This window comes from Sesamum indicum, linkage group LG1, assembly GCF_000512975.1.
Source record: "Sesamum indicum cultivar Zhongzhi No. 13 linkage group LG1, S_indicum_v1.0, whole genome shotgun sequence".
Lineage (NCBI taxonomy): Eukaryota > Viridiplantae > Streptophyta > Magnoliopsida > Lamiales > Pedaliaceae > Sesamum > Sesamum indicum.
Window position 1 is genome coordinate 12,107,141 of NC_026145.1, and position 20,690 is coordinate 12,127,830.

The 20,690-nt window shown below is 37.5% G+C and overlaps 4 protein-coding genes and 1 pseudogene across 8 annotated transcripts; 4 read left to right on the forward strand and 1 right to left on the reverse strand.

The window, feature by feature from the left end:
* LOC105164122 (bifunctional aspartate aminotransferase and glutamate/aspartate-prephenate aminotransferase) lies at positions 355 to 5,456 on the forward strand. Of its 3 annotated transcripts, none has more exons than XM_011082699.2 (10): positions 355 to 591; positions 678 to 802; positions 1,013 to 1,060; positions 1,921 to 2,049; positions 2,386 to 2,445; positions 3,022 to 3,178; positions 3,740 to 3,846; positions 3,943 to 4,001; positions 4,211 to 4,319; positions 4,803 to 5,456. In XM_011082699.2, exons 2-10 carry the CDS (start codon positions 740 to 742, stop codon positions 5,253 to 5,255), a joined length of 1,185 nt encoding a protein of 394 aa, XP_011081001.1. In that variant the 5' UTR covers positions 355 to 591; positions 678 to 739; the 3' UTR covers positions 5,256 to 5,456. The 3 variants fall into 3 exon arrangements, with proteins under 3 accessions (XP_011081001.1, XP_011081008.1, XP_020552944.1); XM_011082706.2 differs by having other exon boundaries at positions 355 to 545; XM_020697285.1 differs by lacking the exons at positions 355 to 591; positions 678 to 802; positions 1,013 to 1,060 and adding an exon at positions 1,587 to 1,607.
* Positions 5,915 to 7,567, forward strand: LOC105164675 (annotated as a pseudogene).
* LOC105164685 (gibberellin 3-beta-dioxygenase 1-like) lies at positions 10,296 to 11,479 on the forward strand (the record flags this gene model as incomplete). Its single annotated transcript, XM_011083401.1, has 2 exons — positions 10,296 to 10,786; positions 10,864 to 11,479. Coding segments are annotated over exons 1-2 (1,107 nt in total), but the record flags the coding sequence as incomplete, so codon positions are not given.
* LOC105164135 (dolichol-phosphate mannosyltransferase subunit 1) lies at positions 12,017 to 16,746 on the forward strand. 2 transcript variants are annotated; one of them, XM_011082718.2, is made up of 10 exons: positions 12,017 to 12,179; positions 12,837 to 12,925; positions 14,006 to 14,134; positions 14,700 to 14,799; positions 14,901 to 14,934; positions 15,001 to 15,077; positions 15,502 to 15,527; positions 15,614 to 15,778; positions 15,862 to 15,976; positions 16,406 to 16,746. In XM_011082718.2, exons 3-10 carry the CDS (start codon positions 14,013 to 14,015, stop codon positions 16,508 to 16,510), a joined length of 744 nt encoding a protein of 247 aa, XP_011081020.1. In that variant the 5' UTR covers positions 12,017 to 12,179; positions 12,837 to 12,925; positions 14,006 to 14,012; the 3' UTR covers positions 16,511 to 16,746. The 2 variants fall into 2 exon arrangements, with proteins under 2 accessions (XP_011081020.1, XP_011081028.1); XM_011082726.2 differs by having other exon boundaries at positions 14,027 to 14,134; positions 16,406 to 16,510.
* On the reverse strand, positions 16,767 to 19,186 carry LOC105164155 (molybdate transporter 2). Of its 2 annotated transcripts, none has more exons than XM_020693132.1 (3): positions 18,603 to 19,186; positions 17,127 to 18,124; positions 16,767 to 17,048 (listed from the first exon to the last, which is right to left on the reverse strand). In XM_020693132.1, the coding sequence occupies exons 1-2, from the start codon at positions 19,044 to 19,046 to the stop codon at positions 17,165 to 17,167; spliced, it is 1,404 nt and encodes a 467-aa protein (XP_020548791.1). In that variant the 5' UTR covers positions 19,047 to 19,186; the 3' UTR covers positions 16,767 to 17,048; positions 17,127 to 17,164. The 2 variants fall into 2 exon arrangements, with proteins under 2 accessions (XP_020548791.1, XP_011081048.1); XM_011082746.2 differs by having other exon boundaries at positions 16,767 to 17,024; positions 18,603 to 19,185.

Sequence of the window (20,690 nt, forward strand, 5' to 3'; positions counted from 1 at the left end):
AAATATGCCATCTTTAATGCAAGGGATATATCTGTATATTACTCATGAGTTGTAATTTATTTTTCATCCATGTTCTCAATTTTCGTACCGTATCAAATTCTCAAATTTATGGAGAAAATGTTGCCAAAATTGGACAACAATTTTCTCCATGCCAAACACATCACAAACAATATTTCCTCTTTATAATCTTCTCTTTAGCGTTGAATTTAAATTGAATTCTCTTCACTTCTAAGAAATTACTGCCATTTACATAAATTATTAGATAGAGGAATAATAAAAGAAAAGCATAGTAAAAAATCCTGCACGAACACCATGTAATAATAATATATATTTCTATGTAAATAACTAGATAAATAGATAAAGCGAATCGTCTTTCTGTGCGAGAATCGTGTTTTCGCAGCATAGCCTGATCTTTTCACTCGGATTCGTCTCTTGCAAGCAAAAAATGGCAAGTAGTAGTGGCTGTTGGTGTGAGAAGAAAATTATTCAAAAAGGAATTTCTTTATTACCTTTTCTCTGAGACTGAGAGATTAACAAAATACGAGGTTTGCCAATCTTTATGAGAAACAATAAAGAAATAATCTTTGAAGGGTAGGTGAGAAAAGGCCAAGAATTTTTACTACCCTTTTGTTTTTTTTTTTTTTTGAGGAAAAAGTAATTCTTTTTGTTCAGCGCAGACATATATTTATTTTGTGGGCATCTGAGAAAAGGGAGAAAAATTAAAGAAAAATTAAGAGAGATGGGTTCTTGTGGTATGCTTGCAAGAAGGGCTTTGCTCACTGATACCCCTGTTATGGTTCAGGTACTGAATTTTCTGTATTGAAAATGGGATCCCTTTTTGTACTTGTTTAGTTTTCTGTGCTTTTTGTTTTGTTTTTTGGGTATTTACATGTTACTGCGTATGCCCATATGTGTTTCTTGAATACTTGGATGAAGAGTTGCTTGAATGTTGTGAAAAGGTGGTGCCTTTAGTTTTAGTGGATTGTGAAAATTAATGGTTTTGAATCTTCAGATACAAGAGCTGATCCGAGGTGTGAAGGATTGTGTTTCTTTGGCTCAGGTTTGTTTACTTTCCCCAATGTTTTACTTTTCATGACTTTTTTTGTAAAATATGTATAATTCGTGGTATTGTATACATGTATTTCTGAGTATCGAGGTCAAGGAATTGAGAAGTGTGAAGGCCTTTGTCTATGTTGTTTCGTGTTGAACCGTAAAGTCTGGTGATGTCTGGTTCTTGGGAAAGTACATTTTCTTGAATTCGACATCTCTACGGGTGGTGAGAGTTGCTTTAGAGCCAATTGCATCTGGAATTGTGTAACTTGACTTGTTTTTGGGTTGTCGTTACCAATGATGATCTGGATTAGTTTAATGAATTCTAGAAGTTCTTGATTGTATCAAGTATCTGCATCTTGAAGTTGGCAGTTTTTCGTATGGGTTTTCTTGTTCTTGAACTGCATATCCAGATGACTGGTGGCTTTAGATTATTCCCCTTCTTAACTTGGCTAATAGCAGAGTGATAATGACTTAAACCAGGAGTAAACAGAGGGAAAAAGTCTTCAGTTGGTGACTCGGGATTCCGTTTGTGGACCAAAATCGAGATGTGAACCGTATGCTCTTGCCTTGTGCTCATAATCCTGCCCATTTTACCTATTTCTATATTGTCGACGTTCAAGCCTGACTGTTGCTATTCCAATGTCACTAATTTCATCGATTACTTATTATTTGAAGACTTGGTTAGATTGTATAAAGCGACAAGTTTTTAGCTAGCAGGTTTTAGAAGTGTAAATACTGCTACTGTGACTACTGTTTATACTCTCTGTAAATTTAGAATTATGATCCAACTTGTTTCCACTCTACATGATTGAAAGAAAAACGATAGCTTAAAATGGTAAACTTAATCCTCATTGTGTGTTTTTGCAGGGAGTAGTGTACTGGCAACCACCCAAGCCGGCGCTACAAAAGGTGCAAGAACTTGTATGGGAGCCTTCAGTTAGTCGGTACGGTGCTGATGAAGGCCTTCCTGAGCTGAGGGAGGCCTTAATGAAGAAGGTCATATCTGTTAGCTATCTATATTATCTTCTCTGCTAGGACTTATTTGGTGTTGTAAAGTATCATTTCTCAAAATGAAAGTGTCTCATTCAGCATACTGATTCATGTCGTTTCATCAAAATTCTTGTCATTTTCTATGAATACTCAATATTTTGATGGACTTTGTTGAGTTATTTGATGGGTCAGCCTCAGTGTTATAACTGGTGAAATATGATGTATTTGGGATAAGTTTGCCAACTTTATATCCCAGTCAGATCCTCTAGATGTATAAGTAACTATAAACTTACATTGCCTTTTGGTTGTCGAGCTAATTGTTTTCTGTCATTGCTTTTGCAGTTACGTCATGAAAACAAGTTACATAAATCCTCAGTTATGGTGACTGCTGGGGCAAATCAGGTGGGCAGTTTCAATCTGATTCACTTTTTTCTCCATGACAGTACAGAAAACAGAGTTTAACATGAAAAGAGTTATAAGGGCTTAATTTGAGTTGACAATTTGTAATGCATTTGCAAGCTTTTTAGCTGCTGCATTTGTTTACTTCTTCTTGGAAAGGTATCCATTTGGTTCCCTGACATTGTCCCTTGCACCTCTTGTCAGACAGACAGCTGCTTTGTGGGCATTACTCTTCCAATGACTTGAACTGGATTTAATTCTACATATTAACATTTTGTCATTGAATTGTACGCTTTTCCCACTGATTTCCCCCCCAAGAGGTTCTTCTTGTGTCTGCAATCTATATCAAAACATACAACTGAGATGATACGTGTCATGAACAAGTTTGCACACAGATTAAAATTTGCTGTCCAGATAACTCCATCTATACTGTCACTTCAAAGCTTCACACAGTCATATGCTAGATTTCTTACTAAGCAGGAGTTGCATTTTTCCCAATACCTGTTGCTAACATTCTTATAACGCATGAGCAGCTTCCATATCTGTACAACTTGTAAAATTGCTGCCAAATTGTTGCAGGCCTTTGTGAATATTGTTCTTACTCTATGCGATGCCGGAGATTCTGTCATCATGTTTGCTCCATACTACTTCAATTCATACATGTCGTTCCAGATGACTGGTGTGACTGACATTCTGGTGGGTCCTGGTGACCCAAAGACTCTTCATCCAGATGCAGGTTAATATCTAAACAAAATGCCCATGTCTCGGAATGGCGATGCTCCTACCATTGATCTTAGATAATTACCTCAAATACTGCATTCTCTTTGTGCAAGACATGCATGATGTTTTCTATTATTGAAACTTGTGGTGGTTCCCCATATGATACAATCTATATTGCATTTTCTACCCCTAATGCATAAATTTGTTCTATGAAGCATATAGTCAATCAATATGGTGAATTTAGCTGGAGTTGGGACCCCCCGAGTATCAGTGCTGTTGAAAAAACATACTGAAATATTTCTTATCTTGAACCGACATGCTTTCCCATCTTTTGCATGATACTGTCGAAAATCCCGTTTTTTGTTCTATTTGTTTTGTTGTTATTATAGTCGGTTTACAAATTCTTTATTCTCATATAATTGATATAAAAAAGATAGAATTGCCATTAAGGAAATGCTTTGCCTAGAACAATGTTGAAGAGATGTGATCTTCCAGGCTAATATGCATTCAGATGATAGTTGATTATATAATATTAAACAATTCGTGTTGTAATTACCGTGACATACGTTCTTTCCAGACTGGTTAGAGAAGACGTTACTGGATACAAAACCAACCCCTAAGCTCGTTACTGTTGTAAATCCCGGAAATCCATCAGGAACCTATATCCCTGAACCTCTTCTTCAGGTTTCAATTCTCCTCATTTCTGTCTGTCTTATCTCTTCATATGCATACTACTCTCTTTGTGACATTGCCTTTTGTGTATTGATTGCATTCAAGCAGCGGATATCAGATCTTTGCAGAGACGCTGGATGTTGGCTTGTTGTAGACAATACATACGAGTAAGTAAAAGTCGTTTCTTTTTATCTAGAGTGTCAATGTACTCAAACTGTCCGATCTAACATGCATTTGAGGCAAACGACACAAAATATTGGGATTTGGGAGTTCAGAAAGACGACACGAACAATTAACTCGTAAATGCTCTTTTTTGTGGCATTTTCAAGCATCCATCCTGAGAGAGTGTATGCTGTCTAAACAAGTTTGCATGCAGGTACTTCATGTATGATGGTCGGAAGCATGTATGTGTAGAGGGTGATCATATAGTCAATCTGTTTTCCTTTTCAAAAGCTTATGGGATGATGGGATGGCGAGTCGGATACGTAAGTGCTGCTTTACGAAAAAAAAAACATTCATGTCTTACGATATTTAATCTTTTGAAATATTAATATTTACTTATTTTTTACAAAAATTTTCCTTTATTTTATTTTCGCCTTATGCTATTAGTTTTTATTTATTTTTGTAAATTTGCATACTGTTGTTGATAATTAATAATGATCAATATATACATCAGCGCCCTTTTACTTAGTGATTTCACATGTGACATGATCACATACACGTATCTTCAGATTTACACGAATTATTACAAAGTCCCTCGATTGTGAAAATTACATGCAAACCCCTTTACAGTCATATTTTACACATTACAAATTTCCCAATGCCTGTACATCTGCACGTGATCCGATATAATTTTTCTAAAGTTAGGTGTCATTTTGTAATATACCTAAATCTTAGGGGATGTTAGTGTAATTATTCCTATTACAAATGTGACATACGCAAAGTTTTCAACGTCTTTGTTGATGCAGATCGCGTACCCTTCAGAAGTAGAAGGTTTCGCAGCTCAACTGCTTAAAGTCCAAGACAACATTCCCATCTGCGCTTCGATAATCAGCCAACGCCTCGCTCTTCACTCTCTGGAAATGGGACCCGAGTGGGTAACGGATCAAGTAAAAAACCTTGTAAAAAACCGGGAACTTCTCCTTGACGCTTTGTCCCCGTTAGGGCAGGATGCCGTCAAAGGAGGAGAAGGTGCAATCTACTTGTGGGCAAAACTTCCCCACCAATACCATGATGATTTTGAGGTAGTCCGTTGGCTGGCAAGGAAGCATGGCGTCGTCTTAATCCCAGGATGCTCAAGCGGGTGTCCGGGATACGTGAGGATCTCGTTCGGGGGATTGGTCGAGGACCAATGTCGTGTTGCCTCCGAGAGGCTCAAGAGAGGGCTACAACAACTGGTAAATGAAGGCATGGTTCCATGATGTGAAATTCAATACTATTGTCTTCTGTCCCATTGTGTTTTAGCAAATTGTGACATAGAAATAATTATTTCTGAGGCATGATTTGATACCTACAGTTGAAGAAAAATTCTATAAAATCCCAAATTTTTCGAATTTTATTGTACTTTGAGCATTGCTGATCTTGTTAGTTGATTTTCTTTTTAAATTTCTGTTTTTGGTATATATGGGCTCCATCTTTGTGTAAATGAGACTACCTTAGTGTTGAACCTATATGCATTCATGATGATGATTACCAGGTTCTTTTTTATTGCCTAAGTTTATTTAAAATATTTTATAAATTCATATATATTATAAGATATTTTATAATATTTCATACATTGGACTTAGGTGGATAGCCTCATCTGTTGTGTTTTATTCTATATAGATTGTTTTCTTTAGAAAATCTTCTTCCATGGCATCTTTGACCTTATATACATAGGTAGAATTTGGTAGGTTATGGAAATAAATTAAAAGTTATTCTATTCAAAGAATTAGTAGGAAAATGTTATAAATTGCTTGCTTTTAACAAATGGAAAGCAAAAAAAGTTGACTTTGACACTCTATAAATTATAGCCAAAAAGAAGAGAAAAATAAAATACTTTATTCTGTATATAGTACACAAAAATATTTCTCGTTCCAAACTCAAAAGCCATGTCCTCGCCAGTACTCTCCGATGCCTTTAGAGCTCATCCCCTGAATCTCAATCACAAAATTATAGACTTGAGCTCAATCGAGATATTACCCGACTCTCATGCATGGACGTTTGAAGCGAATAAGCACAGTTCATCCTGCGAAAGCCATATTCCTAATCTCGAATCAATCCCTATAATTGACCTGAACGATAAAAATGCAAAGGACCTCATCGGGCTTGCATGCAAGAATTGGGGCGTTTTCCAAGCCGTTAACCACAATGTACCCAAGAATTTGGTTGAGGAAGTGGAGTTGGCGGGGGAGAGGCTTTTCTCCCTCCCCATGCATCGGAAGCTCATGGTCGAGCGTACCTCTAACGGCTTGTCGGGATATGGGGTGGTGCGTATCTCTTCTTTCTTTCAAAAGAGCATGTGGTGTGAGGGCTTCACTATTGTCGGATCACCGCTTGAACATGCCGTCAAATTGTGGCCCCATGACTACCATAACTTCTGGTATGATAATTCCATACCCTTCAACACAATGCTTGTTAATCTGATTGATTAGTAATGTTCGAGTTTGTGTTGCTGATATTGCATGATTATAGTATGACTCAGTTGATCCATTTTATATTTATATACCACATAATGATAAGTATTTGTAAGTGACATTACATGTTTTGTACCGTTAACTAATATTTCAATACACAATAATCGATGCTGTGAAATTTTCTTTGTACTATTCTAGTCCATAAAAAATTTAAAATAATTTAGAAAAGATGTAAACTTATTTCATAGTCCGTAAGGCATATTGGCTGATTCGGTACAAAAAATAAATGAAAATATAATGAAGATAAGTGTAATGGGCTAGTTGCTGAATGTATGTTAAAATCAGGAGGTATTAGTAATTTTTTAAACAATGAGGAGTATTTAAAATTATGAACAACCTCATGAGAGCTCGCTATAATTTATTTTTTATTTTAATATATGCTAGTTTTTTACCTTGATAAATGTGACTCAAAATTCATTTATCCTATCGTTTTAGTGATACGATTGAAGAATATCAAAAGGAGATGAAAAACCTAGCAAGCCACCTTATGAGGCTCATGCTCGAGTCATTGGGTGTAACCGAACGTAAAGTGGGTCGGACTAAAAGGCGAATCCGAAGAGAGAGAGGTGTAGCTCTACACCTCAACTGATACCCGCCCTGTCCAGATCCAGATAGGGCCATGGGCATGGCTGCACACACAGACTCCACTATCCTGAACATTCTCCATCAAAGCAACACCAGTGGCCTGCAGGTGTTCCGAGGAGACGGTATTGGGTGGATCACGTTGCAGCCCCACCCCGGAGCCCCTCGTGGTCATGATAGGAGATCTCATGCACATATTGTCAAATGGGGCATACTTGAACCCGCTCCATCGGGCAGTTGTGAACCAGACCCGACAACGATTCTCCATAGTCTATCTCCATGGGCCACCATCAAATGTCAAAATCGGCCTACTTCAGCAACTAGTGGACAATGACCACCCCCCACTCTATAGGCCCATTACTTGGAGTGAGTATTTGGGCATTAAGGCCCAACATTTCGACAAGGCGCTCACAACAATCAGCCTAAGAAATGGATTCATGGAAGGCGATGATGATGATAGTGTGAAAATTGACTAGAAAAATGACAATAATATGAAATAAATAAATCCAAAGTGTATCTTTGGAGTAGCTCTTATTTAATAATATCATAATTTTGAACATTCTTTTCTTCTCAAACTTCTCATAAATAAAAATTGTAGTGGTTAGTTTGAATAAGATTATCATGCAAAATGAGGATTTATTTTATTCTATAATTTTCTTAATATAATTTGATCATTTTCTGTTTCATTTTTCTTTCAATAAAAACATCAAATATAATGTACATATATTTAAGAAAAATGTGATGGGATACTTTTTTACATGTACATTGTATTTTGATGTTTTTTCAGTAGAAAAATCGATAAGAAAATGATCATATAGGTCGCATTTCCAATTGCTTCAGCAAGCTAGTATGGGCCTTCCTACTTCCCGATGTTTCCTCATTCATCATCACCTCTGGCCCAAATTGGTCATGTGTAACGTTTTTTATGGCTCTATGCGTGGCTTTCCTCGCTCGAGCTGAATCTCCTCCTGCTGGTCAACCAAATATCACCCTGATAGCTTCGATGATTAGAAGGTTATATTGGTTCGATTTATTTTGCATTGCCTCTCTCTCATGCCCCTTTCGGAGAGGTCCCAAGCGCCTTCACGAGATTGCTTGTTACGATCTATGTACTCATTCAGATATCCTTGTTGGATCAACTTCTCTATCTTATCTTTCAGATGTAGCAATATTCGGTTCTGTGACCACGATCTTTATGAAAAAGACAATATTTGTCTGATTTCATCCTTTTAAGATTCTCCCTTATGTGGAATGGTCACTGGACTATCCCTTGTTGTTCTGCTACGGCAAGGATCTCCACGCGCGGAGCATTCAGTAGGGTATATCGGCTTATGTCGGAGGGCGGCACGCACCTTCAGTCTCTTTAGTTGCTTTGACTCATGTGTTGCTTGGTATGGACTTCGTCTTCAGCTCTCCTCTTAAAGGGGGTTGCAGTTCTTACGCTTAATGTTTTCTCAATTCGGATGCATTTCTCTGCATGTACTAAGAGTTCATCCAATGTGGTTGGGGTTTTTTCGGCTATAGATTCACAAAATCTTCCCTATTGCAAGTTTTGCTACATAATACTTTCCATAAGCTTTGGGTTGGCATGAGGGACCTCTAGGACGGCCTCGGTGAATCTCTACACGTAGTCTCATAGGCTCTCGTGCTCTCGATGGATCATAGTGAATAAGTATGAGGACGTTTTAGGGTATCTCTTGTTGATTGCGAAGTGGTGCAAAAAACATTGAAATAGTTGCTCAAAATTGTCTATCATTGAGCTAGGTAGTTGATTAACCAAGTCATGACTTTTCTAGCCAGGGTCGTCCAAAATATCTTACAGTATGCAATATCACTAATGTCTACCAAATATGCTTTTGCTAGGAATTGGTCTAAATGATCTTGAGGATACTCCGTCCCGTCATATTCGTTAATATTCGGAATCTTAATTCCAGGTTGAATAGCTTCTGCTAGGATATAAGGGCAAAGGGACTACGCCTAGGAGGGGGCCACGACCAGGGGGAATGGTTGAACATTTCCCGTCATTTCTATGTTGGCTTGTCTAGCCGCAATTTGGTCTCTCTTTGGAGGTTTGTACTTTTCTGGTGGTGCTTCCTTAGAAGGTGGCGGAGGCAATTTGTCTTCTAGTAGGGGGAGGAGGAGTTCGCTCTTGCTCCTCTTGCTTTCCAGGTCTTCTGTTGTCTTCCTCCCTCCCGGGGTCAAATGGTTGTTGGATTTCCTCTTGGAGCGGGTGTTCGGAGATCCCTTCAAGTTCTCCTACGCTTCTATTCTCGTTCCTCGCTCTTGATCTAGTGTGCATTTTCAAGTGTTGAGTCGTGATTTGCGACAGACGGCACCAAGTTTATGTCGTTAAAAAGCAAAATCGACTATATTTATATTATAGGAGTGCGATTCAACACACTTCATACTAGAATTCTTCTCTAAAAAATCATTCTCCTCCTTTTAATGAGAGGTATTTATGCTACTCCAAGTTTATGCTATTTAGGGTAGGTGAAGGCAAAATATTATTTCGTCCTTTACCTATCCCTTCTACACGGCTAGAATTTGTTTACTAATGGTGTTCCCCTAATTTGCTCAATTACAACAGTTTTGACAGATTTGACTTTGAATCTTTCTTTGGTGACGATATCTTTTTTTCCTTGTTGAAATAATTTTCCCTTTATGCCGAGATTTATTTCTCTTCCATTTTAAATTATTTACAAGTTGAATCATTTAATATTTAATAACACTAATATAGTTATGTCTTATTCAAAATATTAAAATGGAAAAGTGTATTAAATTCCTGGCTAACCCATTCTTAATTTCTTAATTACGTTCAGTAAACCCTTTTACATTAATCAATTACAATCCTTTCAAATTAATTAACTACGATGACAGTTATTAAAATTAGGAAAACAATTGGAAGCTAAAAATTGACACGTAGTATCATTACTCTTTTCATGACAATAATATTTATATCTCAATTCTAACATACACGATATATACAAGGGCAATCATTTAATATTGAATAACTCAAACATACCTTCCTTTATTTTATTCAAAAGTTTAGTAGGAAAATGTTATAAATTACTTGCTTTAACAAATTAAAGGCAAACAGCAATTAATTTTGTCACCCTATAAATTATAGCCAAAAAGAATAGAAAATTACACTACTTTCTTATGTAATCAGTACACAAAAACATCCCTCCTTCCAAGTTCAAGGCCATGTCCTCGTCAGTACTCTCCGATGCCTTTAGAACTCATCCTCTCAATCTCAATCACAAAGTTGTAGACCTGAGCTCAGTTGAGATATTACCCGACTCCCATGCATGGACGTCGGAAGCAAACAAGTACAGCTCCTCTTGCGGAGGCGATATATCTAGACTCGAATCAATTCCTATAATTAACCTGAAGGATGAAAACGCCATGGAGCTCATCAGGCTCGCATGCACGACTTGGGGCGTTTTCCAAATCGTTAACCACAATGTACCCAAGAATTTGGTTGATGAAGTGGAGTTGGCAGGGGAGAAACTTTTCTCCCTCCCCATGGATCGGAAGCTCATGGCAGAGCGTACCCCTAACGGCGTGTCAGGGTATGGGATGGCGCGCATCTCTTCTTTCTTTTCAAAGAGCATGTGGTCTGAGGGCTTCACTATTGTTGGATCACCGCTTGAACATGCTGCCAAACTGTGGCCCCATGACTACCATAACTTCTGGTATAATATTTCCATGCCTTTGAACAATGTGTGCTTGTTGATATGTGACTCAAAATTTATTTATCCTATCTTTTCAGTAATACGATTGAAGAATACCAAAAGGAGATGAAAAACCTAGCAAGCCGCCTTATGGGGCTCATACTCGGGTCATTAGGCGTAACTGAAGATGATGTAAAGTGGGTCGAACCAAAAGGCGAACTGAAAGAGAGAGGTGCAGCTCTACAACTCAACTCATACCCACCGTGCCCGGATCCTGATAAGGCCATGGGCATGGCGGCACACACAGACTCCACCATCCTGAACATTCTGCATCAAAGCAACACCAGTGGCCTACAGGTGTTCCGAGGAGACGGCATTGGGTGGGTTACGTTGCAACCTCACCCGGGAGCCCTCATAGTCGTGATAGGAGACCTCATGCACATATTGTCAAACGGGTCATACTTGAACGCGCTCCATCGGGCAGTTGTGAACCAGACCCAACACCGATTGTCTGTAGTCTATCTCCATGGACCACCATCAAGTGTCAAAATGGGCCCACTTCCACAACTAGTGGACAGCAACCACCCTCCTCTCTACAGGCCCATTACTTGGAATGAATATTTGGGCATCAAGGCCCAATATTTCGACAAGGCACTCACAACAATAAGCCTAGCAAATGGATTTATGAATGCCGATGATGATGATAGTGTGAAAATTGACTAAAAAATTATAATTATATAAAATAAATAAATGAAAGGTGTGCTTTTGGAGCATTGTTTTGCTCCTATTTTAATATTTATCATTTTCAAATTTGAATTAAACTATGGATTTTTTTTCGTATTTGAATGATATTAAGATATATAACTCTTCTCCACCCCATAAATTTTATTCTTAAATTTAATTATTCGTACTATAATTTTTGCATATTTATATAAGATCATCCCATTATTACAATTAAAAAAATTAATGTGACAACATTGACATAAAAAACTTATATGAAAAAATATTATAGTGGAAAATATCTCCTCTAAATAAATATATAGATTGTTTGTTTTTCATTCATTTTCATAATATCCTAAATAGGGCCGAGTGGAAAATGGGTGAGCTCATTGGGCCTAGTATAGTTAGGCCCAAAATATCGATCATGCAAAGCTCATAATTTTATAGCAGCCTATTTGTCGGCCCACACACTCGTCTTGCTTCTCTGATCAGGCAACTGTTGATTGATTTTCTTCGTTCTCGTTACGAACGCGAGAGAGAGGGGGGGGGAAAGAGGGGGAGAGGTGTTCAGCATCAGCACGAAGCTGATGTTTTCTGGCTCACGGTAGCAGGATTTGGTTCGGATCACTCGTAACACCTTCTTCGCCATCGGAATTACCATCTGAATCGGCGTTTCCGTCCTCGGCGCCGCCCGGTATTTTTCAATCATCGTTTTGTTATAATATCGAGCTCTTTTCTGCCTCTTTCCACTTGAGTTTGTTGAATTTTTCATAATTTTATTGGGGGATTTATATGACCGGCAGTAGTTCAGTTGGTGCTGCCATGAAAGCTCCTTATATTACTTCCAAAACCTTAATAAGGTACTTGCAACTATCGGTGGATTTGGAGTTGTTATGGGAATTCCGATATTATTTCTTAGATGCTGATGTCTACTGTGTAAGAAATATAAAACATAAATTGAAGAAAGTACTAGCTACACATAATCCTATTTTGCAATGGAACATTCTTCCCCTTACCTATAGTAGTTGTAAGTGAGAAATCATTGCTCAATTTTCATCAAGTTTAATTTTTGAAATTTTGGAGGTGACTGAAATTCGATAATGAAACAAGAAGGGTGCTTGGAACTAGAATTTTAGCTTAAGAGATCTCAGCATTAGAAGACAAAGATGTATAGATCAAGAGCTATGGTTAGCTCTTGCTTGTTCAAATACAATAGTTGATTGGTCCCAGTGATGACTTTATTCTATAAAATGTACTCGATTATGAATTCAGATTTTTTTTCCATGTAGATAGACATGAAATAACTCTCTCTCTCTCTCTCTCTCTCTCTCTCTCTCTCTCTCTCTCTCAGCGGGAAGAAGAAAGCAGATCATTCGCTCGATCGCAGACGGCTCCGGCTCCGGCTCCATCGGCACAACTTCTCTCCGACGACATTAACAAGTAATTTTTGTTCTTTGTAATTTTTTTTACAGTTTGTAGGAGAAATTTTAATTGCTTTCAAGGATTTTGTTAAAATGCCTGATTGAACACCCAATGTTCTTCTCGCCAGAATATTTATTTTTTTTGCTGAAATATGTTGAAAATTGAAAGACTTGGCTGATTGACATGTGAAACTTTTGTAATTTGTTAAGTTGTCATCAGTTTTCTCAATTTGTATGAAATTTTACACTTAAATCAACTACTATGCATTTTGTATATGGGGGAAGAATGTTGACAATTCTTCTTTGTTTAGCATGATTTGACTGACAAAATGGTAAATTGAAAATAACCTAAGATGATTCATCGATTTTGTACAGTTGATGGAGATGTCTAATGAGCACAACCTTGTGTTTTTCTTTTGGCTTCCTCTTTCTCTGTTCATGCTTTGAAGTAGAAAAATCGGGTCGGCATCTCCTATTAAGTAGTATGAGTACAATTAATATGCGTAAAATTTTGGTAAAGCTTGGGATCTGCAGAGCTGTTTGACTTTTTCTCCTTGTTGCTTATGTTTTTCATGTTGCAAGTAGATATACGGACATGTAATTCTTAATCCTTCCACTATGTTTTGGAGCTCTGCATGTAAATTAAATGAGTATTCTTGAAAATTGGGGATACCTATCAGTTGTATTGATAATGCAGATACTAAATTGGATGTTGAAAAACAGACAACAAAGACTCAAACTACTTGAGACATGCTATTTGATGTGGGACTAGATGTTGAGTTTAAAGGCAATCATTTAACTAGAAAATTGTTGAACAAGTGAATAAAAATCTGCCAGCACTATTTCTATTTGATATAGTCAGAACAAGAATTTAGTATGAATCAGGCATAATTGAAGGAGAAAACTAAATATATATATTCAGCTGGCTTGGAAATTATTTGGTTTAGATCCTTATTATTTAATTTGGGTTGAAGATATTGTGCATGAACTATACAATTGTTCGGTTGGATCCAGTCCACTACATAGTATTTTTCCGAATCCTCTCTGTTCTTTCACCTGATTAAAGATTTGAAAAGAAACAATTACTGATCATTTTTAGGTTTTTGATGGTGTTGATCAGAAATTCAATGGAAGAAAAAGAGGAGAACAAGTACAGCATAATTGTTCCCACCTACAATGAGCGCCTCAACATTGCGCTCATTGTTTACCTTATATTTAAGCACCTCCAGTGAGTATTGCTCTCTGTTTCTCTCTGTCTGTGTCACAATAATACACACAAACACTCACACTCACACTCACATATACATATATATATATATATATAAATGTGTGTGTGTGTGTATATTAACTTTTTATGTTTTTTATTCTGCAATTTCCTTAGATTTCCAGAGGCTGCTCATTGTTCGTTAGATATTAGAATCTGTTTTGTTCCCAACTATTGTGAAGAGAGAGAAAGGAGGAAAAGAAAGAATAAAGTAAAATAAAATTGTATTGATGTTAGGGGGATAGATTCACATAATACTGAAGAGGAAATTTGACACCAAATTGCTTAGGGGGGATAGATCTTTTATATTATTGTTTGGGGGGATGGGGTGAAGTGGTCTTCATGTCTTATAAAGTATGCATGGTAGAGGGAATTTCACACAACATGCAGTTAGGGGGTCAAAATGTATTTTACAATTTTTTTTGTGTGGCTGAAATGGATCGAGAGTTTGAAATAATCATTTTGGTTCTCTCCTTTGCACATGTTGGACTTCCTCACTTTTTATGACTCTTTTCTTCTTTTGGATCAGGAATGTCAATTTTGAAATAATAGTAGTGGATGATGGGAGTCCAGATGGAACCCAGGAGATTGTCAAACAACTGCAGCAAGCATATGGGGAAGCCTGTATTGTAAGCTTTTAGGACTTAATTTACTCATTTTTGTAGTTTATGACATCAAATCTCTAGCTCTTATTGCTGTATGTTTTACTCATGGTGCTGTGGTAATGCAGTTGTTGAGACCTAGACCTAAGAAGCTTGGCTTGGGTATGTTTTCAGTCATCCTCTACTTTGAAAGATCATGGTGAAATATCTTAAGGTTTTACATTGCAGGTACGGCTTACATGCATGGTCTGAAGCATGCGACTGGAAATTTTGTTGTGATAATGGATGCTGACTTATCCCACCATGTAAGTTTCTGGCTTCAAATGCATAAAAACACAGAATTTGTTCATATCATCTTACTTTTTAGATTGTGAGAACCTATGATTTCCATACTCTCTGAAAGTATTGCACCCAATCCTCTTTAATGTTCTAATTTATAAAAGAAGCAAAATATTTTTGTAGTATGAAATTCAGATCCTAAGGGCCAAGGCTGACAGCTTTACGGATCTTGTTAATAATGTGAAGAAAACCAAAAAGGAAAGAAGAAAAGGATATTTCATCAGATTTTTCTAATCAAGATGACTTGGAAAATGATGGTCACTTTTATTCAAACGTCATGACTACTTGTACTGAAGTTTCCCTCTTCATTTATTTACTCTTTTAAATATGCAATACTTCTTTTCTTCATTCCCATTTGAGCTGAGTTCTCTTTTTCATGTTCTGTCACAGCCGAAATACCTACCGAGCTTTATAAAGTAAGTATATTTTTATTGAAGTGCTGGATTTTCATGAACTTGGTGCTTGACTACTCATACTAGGTGAAAACTGTTTTTGAGTTCAGGAAACAGAGAGAGACAGGTGCAAGCATAGTTACTGGAACTCGATATGTTAAAGGGGGTGGGGTGCATGGGTGGAATCTGATGCGTAAATTGACAAGCAGGGGAGCAAATGTCCTTGCGCAAACACTTCTTTGGCCAGGTGTATCAGACTTAACAGGATCATTCCGGTATTGCTCAACTCTGCACCTGCCATAATAGTTTCTCCCTTTCAGATACCACCTTAAGTTTGATATTCCCTTCTGATTTGAAGGCTTTACAAGAAATCTGTGCTTGAAGATGTTATAAGCTCATGTGTGAGCAAGGGGTATGTTTTCCAGATGGAGATGATTGTTAGAGCCTCAAGAAAGGGTTACCACATTGAAGAGGTAACTACAATTTCCTATATCTACTTAGGAAGGTGATACGAATGAGTATGAACGTAACGGTGCAAATTTTATCACAGAAGAAACGGAAATATTGATTCATGGTAAACATCAAGTCCACTAGAATGAAGAGCATGTAACGTACCAACTTTGGAAAACTGACCCTAGAAGTCGATTTCAGGACTACCTAATACTTGTTAGTAGACTCCAAATTATAACTCAGAAATCCAAATAACAACAAATCCAACAAATTCCAGATTTGTTAGACCTGAAAGTACTTGAAGCTTGGATTTGGGACTCATTGGTAAAGACTCTTGACAAGCTCTGTTAGAAACAAGTTAAGGTTATATAGATTCTAACATCTAAACCTAAACCATGAAATTTTTCGAATGTTTAAACTGGTTTCTGATGTTGCTTTCCACGTTTTCATAGGTTCCAATAACTTTTGTCGATAGAGTATATGGAAGCTCAAAGCTGGGAGGATCGGAAATAGTAGAGTATCTGAAGGGACTTGTATACCTTCTGGTGACAACTTAAAATGGAGCCTAAGCAGTTGATCATGATAACCTCTTCACGTTTTGCAGAGACCTTTGATTATAGAAATTTCAAATGATCAGATGACCTATTTTCTTCAATCTCACAGAAAATTGGCTTCAGCGAGCATTTTATCTTTACCTGTATCTGAACTATCGCATGACATATTGAATACAGTGTTGAAGACATATCATGTTGTATTTGACATGATATCTGACCAATGCAGGACATTATATGCATGACTTTTTGAAATATTGAATTTAGTTTCACTCCTCGTAACATGGAGCTAACCCAGCAAATACAGGTAAGGATTTTCTACTCACCCAGTAATCTATATCCAGATGCAACCCAGAATCCTCATTACTAGAATCAGATAAGCCATAATAGCCTTAATCCCATAAATACTAATTTAGAGAATTTAGGTTAATTAACATTTAGATACGGAATAAGTAGCAGCCTTGGAGTCTTCTGTGTCAACCTCATCTCAACTGCATCATCACATCGTCTTTTCTTCATCCTGCAGAAGAAGAAGAACAACAGTCTGAAGGGCCAATGTCTTATGACATGCCTGCTCAAATCTTGTGAAGTGTTAATATAGCTAAGAGTATACTTCTCTTACAGTAAGGTCCCATGTGTCAAACGTGGTAGATAAGAATCTTATGGATTTATAAGGGATTCATCTTCAGCAGTCGGCTCAGACTTTGATCTAAAGAAGGGAAGACCGGAGAAACCCATCTCCCTTAGTTTCAACACCAAGTACAGCACAATCCCGCATCCGAACCCCAAGGCAGCACTCGACCCCGTCAACGACACAGCAGCGCAAACCAGCATCACAAAAGACTCTTCCTTGGAATTCATATCCCTTGATGCCATTGCCAATTCAATCCCAGCAAAAAGCAACAGCACTCCAAGAATCCCCACTGGGAACGAACTCAGAATCCGCACAAATGAGTTCCCAAACAGCAAGCCAAGAACTAGTTTCCCCAATCCAAGAAACACCACAGATAGACCACTCCTCCCCCCAAAACGGTACTGCCCTGCCAGCCCTCCCGCGCCATGGCACACTGGCATTGCCCCAAACCAGCAGCCGACCAAGTTCATCAAACCTACACTAACCGAAACTTTGGTTGCGGATAGTTCTGTACCAGGAAACAGATCACCAGACAGCTTACATACTGCAATAACTGAGTTCAGCACTGATAGAGGGATCTGAGGCACTGCTCCTCGTACAAATCCGACTTTGAAATCATCCCATGTGATTTTCAACACATGAAACCTCGACGGGCCAAGCTTTATGTCGCTGAATATTGTCGGGTCTCTGATAAAACACAAGATCAAGCCAAGCAAGAAGACAATGAGGGCAGATGGGATTGATGATAAAATCCTGAGCCTTCTCTGAACTCTTCTTCGTCGGGTTGTTGAGACCAAATGGGCATCACTCTCATTGCCGCTGCCGTCCCCTGTTGCAAGGATTAGGAAGAGGAGGCAAACTAGCGCAAGAACAAGGCCGTGTAGGCCGAGCCAGGGGCGGGGGTCGCTGGTTTTTGTTGCTGTTGTTTTGGTGAAATCTTGATTGTAACGAATGTACTTGATAGCAGAGAAGGCAAATGCCAGGCCCTGTCAACATAGTAAAGAATGTCTTTCAGGAATCAAGGGAGTTTTTCCTTCACATCAAGATTCATTTTTGAAAGCTTCATCCACTAACTCAAGAACTGTGGAAAACAAACTAGTATTATTAGTGTTAGAGAAACAAGGACAAATCTTATTACATAGTGACAGTATGTGTAATTAATTCTTTCGTAATAGTCATATCGTATATAGTTGTCCAGCTTCCATTACATTAATTCTAGTGAAATTCATGCAAATTCAAGAATCAAATACCATGCTCATGAAAAATGAGAGAAATTGCAGATTCATACTAAACAATCCATCAAAATGAACTTTCAATCCTTTAGCAATAAATTTGAGCCATTTCCTAATAATTTATCAATAAAAAATCACAACTTTGATTGCAGCACGTCATATATACTCATTGTCTCTGTGATGTTGGAAAATGTTGGGGCAATATATCAAAAAGTGTGGAATTTCAGTACACCTGTGAGAGCTGGACGCCGCGGACGACAGGGAGGGGGAGGAAGCGATAGAGGATGGACATGAGGCCGGTGACCCCCAGGAAGAAGAGGACGGCAGCGGTGGATATGCCGGCGGCGGCGATCTGGGAGACCGTCAGATGGGGTGTCTCCGACACGGCGACGGCGGCGATAGACTTCATGGGCTGGACGGGCATGGGGGTGCCGAAGAGGACTCCAGTTGCGATGTTGTAGAGAGCGGTGAAGATAAGGGTGGTGGAGAGGTCAAGGTGGGAGACCAGTGTGAGGGCCAGTACTATGGGGATGTAGGTGCCGAGGTCGCCGACGGCCCCGCTCAGCTCGGAGAGGAGGGTGGTCTTGAGGCGGAGTGAGGTGGCGAGATGGTGGCGCCACCCGTCAAGATGGTGGCGGAGGAGGGGGTTGTTAGGTTCCGGCGAGTCACCGGACATCTTGACGGTGCGAGAGAGTCTTAAGTGAGGAGTGTAACTACCCCAAAAGCCGCTACTAAATTATCAACCCTTTGGTTTTCCTGTTTTTATGATTACATGTTTGGTCAGATTCATTACAATTTTTAGAGATGATTTATGAATTTGGACAGCGACCTGCGGAAAGAATATCTCATTATTAAAGGCCCTTCAGTTGCATGGTGAGTCGGAGAAAGATGACTAGCCAAGAAATGGCTCTTCGCGGATTAGTTGAGGAAGTCCTGCCGTGTCAGCATTTCCCACCATTCTTGCATCTCTAAACTTGTCAAGTCTTGTGCTGCAGCTGAGACTTTGCACGCAGATTACTTTTTATTACTAGATTAGATAGTCTGCTTAATATATTTTTATAAAGTGTTTATTTTATATTATAAATTCAACCTATTTATTTAATTGGATTGAGTTATTCAATCTAAACAGTCTAACAAAACATAATATAATTAATATAGAATTGTTTTTCTCCCGTACTTAAATAATTTATATCATAAAATAAATGGGCATTTTAAGTTTCGGGGATAACTATATTGTCTTCTTCCGAAATTTGTTATAATTGCATTTAATTTTTCTATGATTTGAAAAATTACATTTGTTTCTTTCTAACAAATAAACCCTTTCATTGGTTAGAATTTATCAAATTTGTTAATATTAACAAAAAGGTTGAATGGAAATCTATATTTATCTCTAATTGACTTATTACTGAATCATTTCAGATCAAATAAATCTGCATACATCTTCACATGCTAATGCGTGTGAGGTATATCTTCACCTATATAAGAATATTTTGATCAGAAAATCTTTGTTTAACCTACAATAAGTGAGTAGTAAATAAATGTGGATTTTCATTAATTTTTGTGCTAAATATCTACAAATTTAGTGCATTTTCACTAATGGAATGATCTTATTTGTTTTACAGAAAAAAAATATTGTCGGTATTTGATACAATTCTTCAAACCACATGATGTATATGTAATTATACCAAATCTCAAAAGTGGACTACGTAATTATCCCTCTGTTTTATAAATAAGTATGGTATTGTGAGTTGAAAATTTGTATGATGTGCAGATAACTTTATTGTCATTTATTTGTTTTAGATGACTTATTCTTTTATAATTTTCTAAAAAGAAATTATGGACTAAAAGGGCAAGAAGAAAATTTCATCTCGTCAGCAACTTTTTATATTTTTCAATTTTTATTTTTTTTTAAAAAAAGGGCAAAATTGATATTTTAGGCTTTCGTTCAAAGATTACATATTTCATTCAATATTAGAAGTATGGATAATTTCTCAACAATAAAAGAATATTTATAATTATGTCAAAAATCAGAAAAACTCATTGTAATTCACTCTATTTTTTATAATTTAATGGTTGTTAAAAAATATATTAATATGTTAATCATCTTTTTATTTTAACAAAAATAAAAACAGTAGCAAAATTGTAATCTAATATTCTAATGGCTAAATGGATGGAAGGTATATACATAAGTCCACTATGGGTTACTGGTAGCCCATGTGCATCATGGACTGAAGCTGTATTACATAGAGTATATTATGTGTTATTAATAGTGGATTTGATTCAATTTGAAATTAAAATTGTAACATTAAATGTGTCAGTC

Excerpts from the sequence above, each read along its gene's own strand:
- LOC105164155 (XM_020693132.1), bottom strand. The coding sequence starts at position 19,046 with ATGTCCGGTGACTCGCCGGAACCTAACAACCCCCTCCTCCGCCACCAT. Across the intron at positions 18,125-18,602 it reads GCGGCGTCCAGCTCTCACAG|GGCCTGGCATTTGCCTTCTC; the intron begins GTGTACTGAAAT and ends CTATGTTGACAG.
- LOC105164122 (XM_011082699.2), top strand. The coding sequence starts at position 740 with ATGGGTTCTTGTGGTATGCTTGCAAGAAGGGCTTTGCTCACTGATACC. Across the intron at positions 1,061-1,920 it reads ATTGTGTTTCTTTGGCTCAG|GGAGTAGTGTACTGGCAACC; the intron begins GTTTGTTTACTT and ends GTGTTTTTGCAG. Across the intron at positions 2,446-3,021 it reads TGACTGCTGGGGCAAATCAG|GCCTTTGTGAATATTGTTCT; the intron begins GTGGGCAGTTTC and ends AAATTGTTGCAG.
- LOC105164135 (XM_011082718.2), top strand. The coding sequence starts at position 14,013 with ATGGTGTTGATCAGAAATTCAATGGAAGAAAAAGAGGAGAACAAGTAC. Across the intron at positions 14,800-14,900 it reads CATATGGGGAAGCCTGTATT|TTGTTGAGACCTAGACCTAA; the intron begins GTAAGCTTTTAG and ends GTGGTAATGCAG. Across the intron at positions 15,528-15,613 it reads TACCTACCGAGCTTTATAAA|GAAACAGAGAGAGACAGGTG; the intron begins GTAAGTATATTT and ends TTTTGAGTTCAG.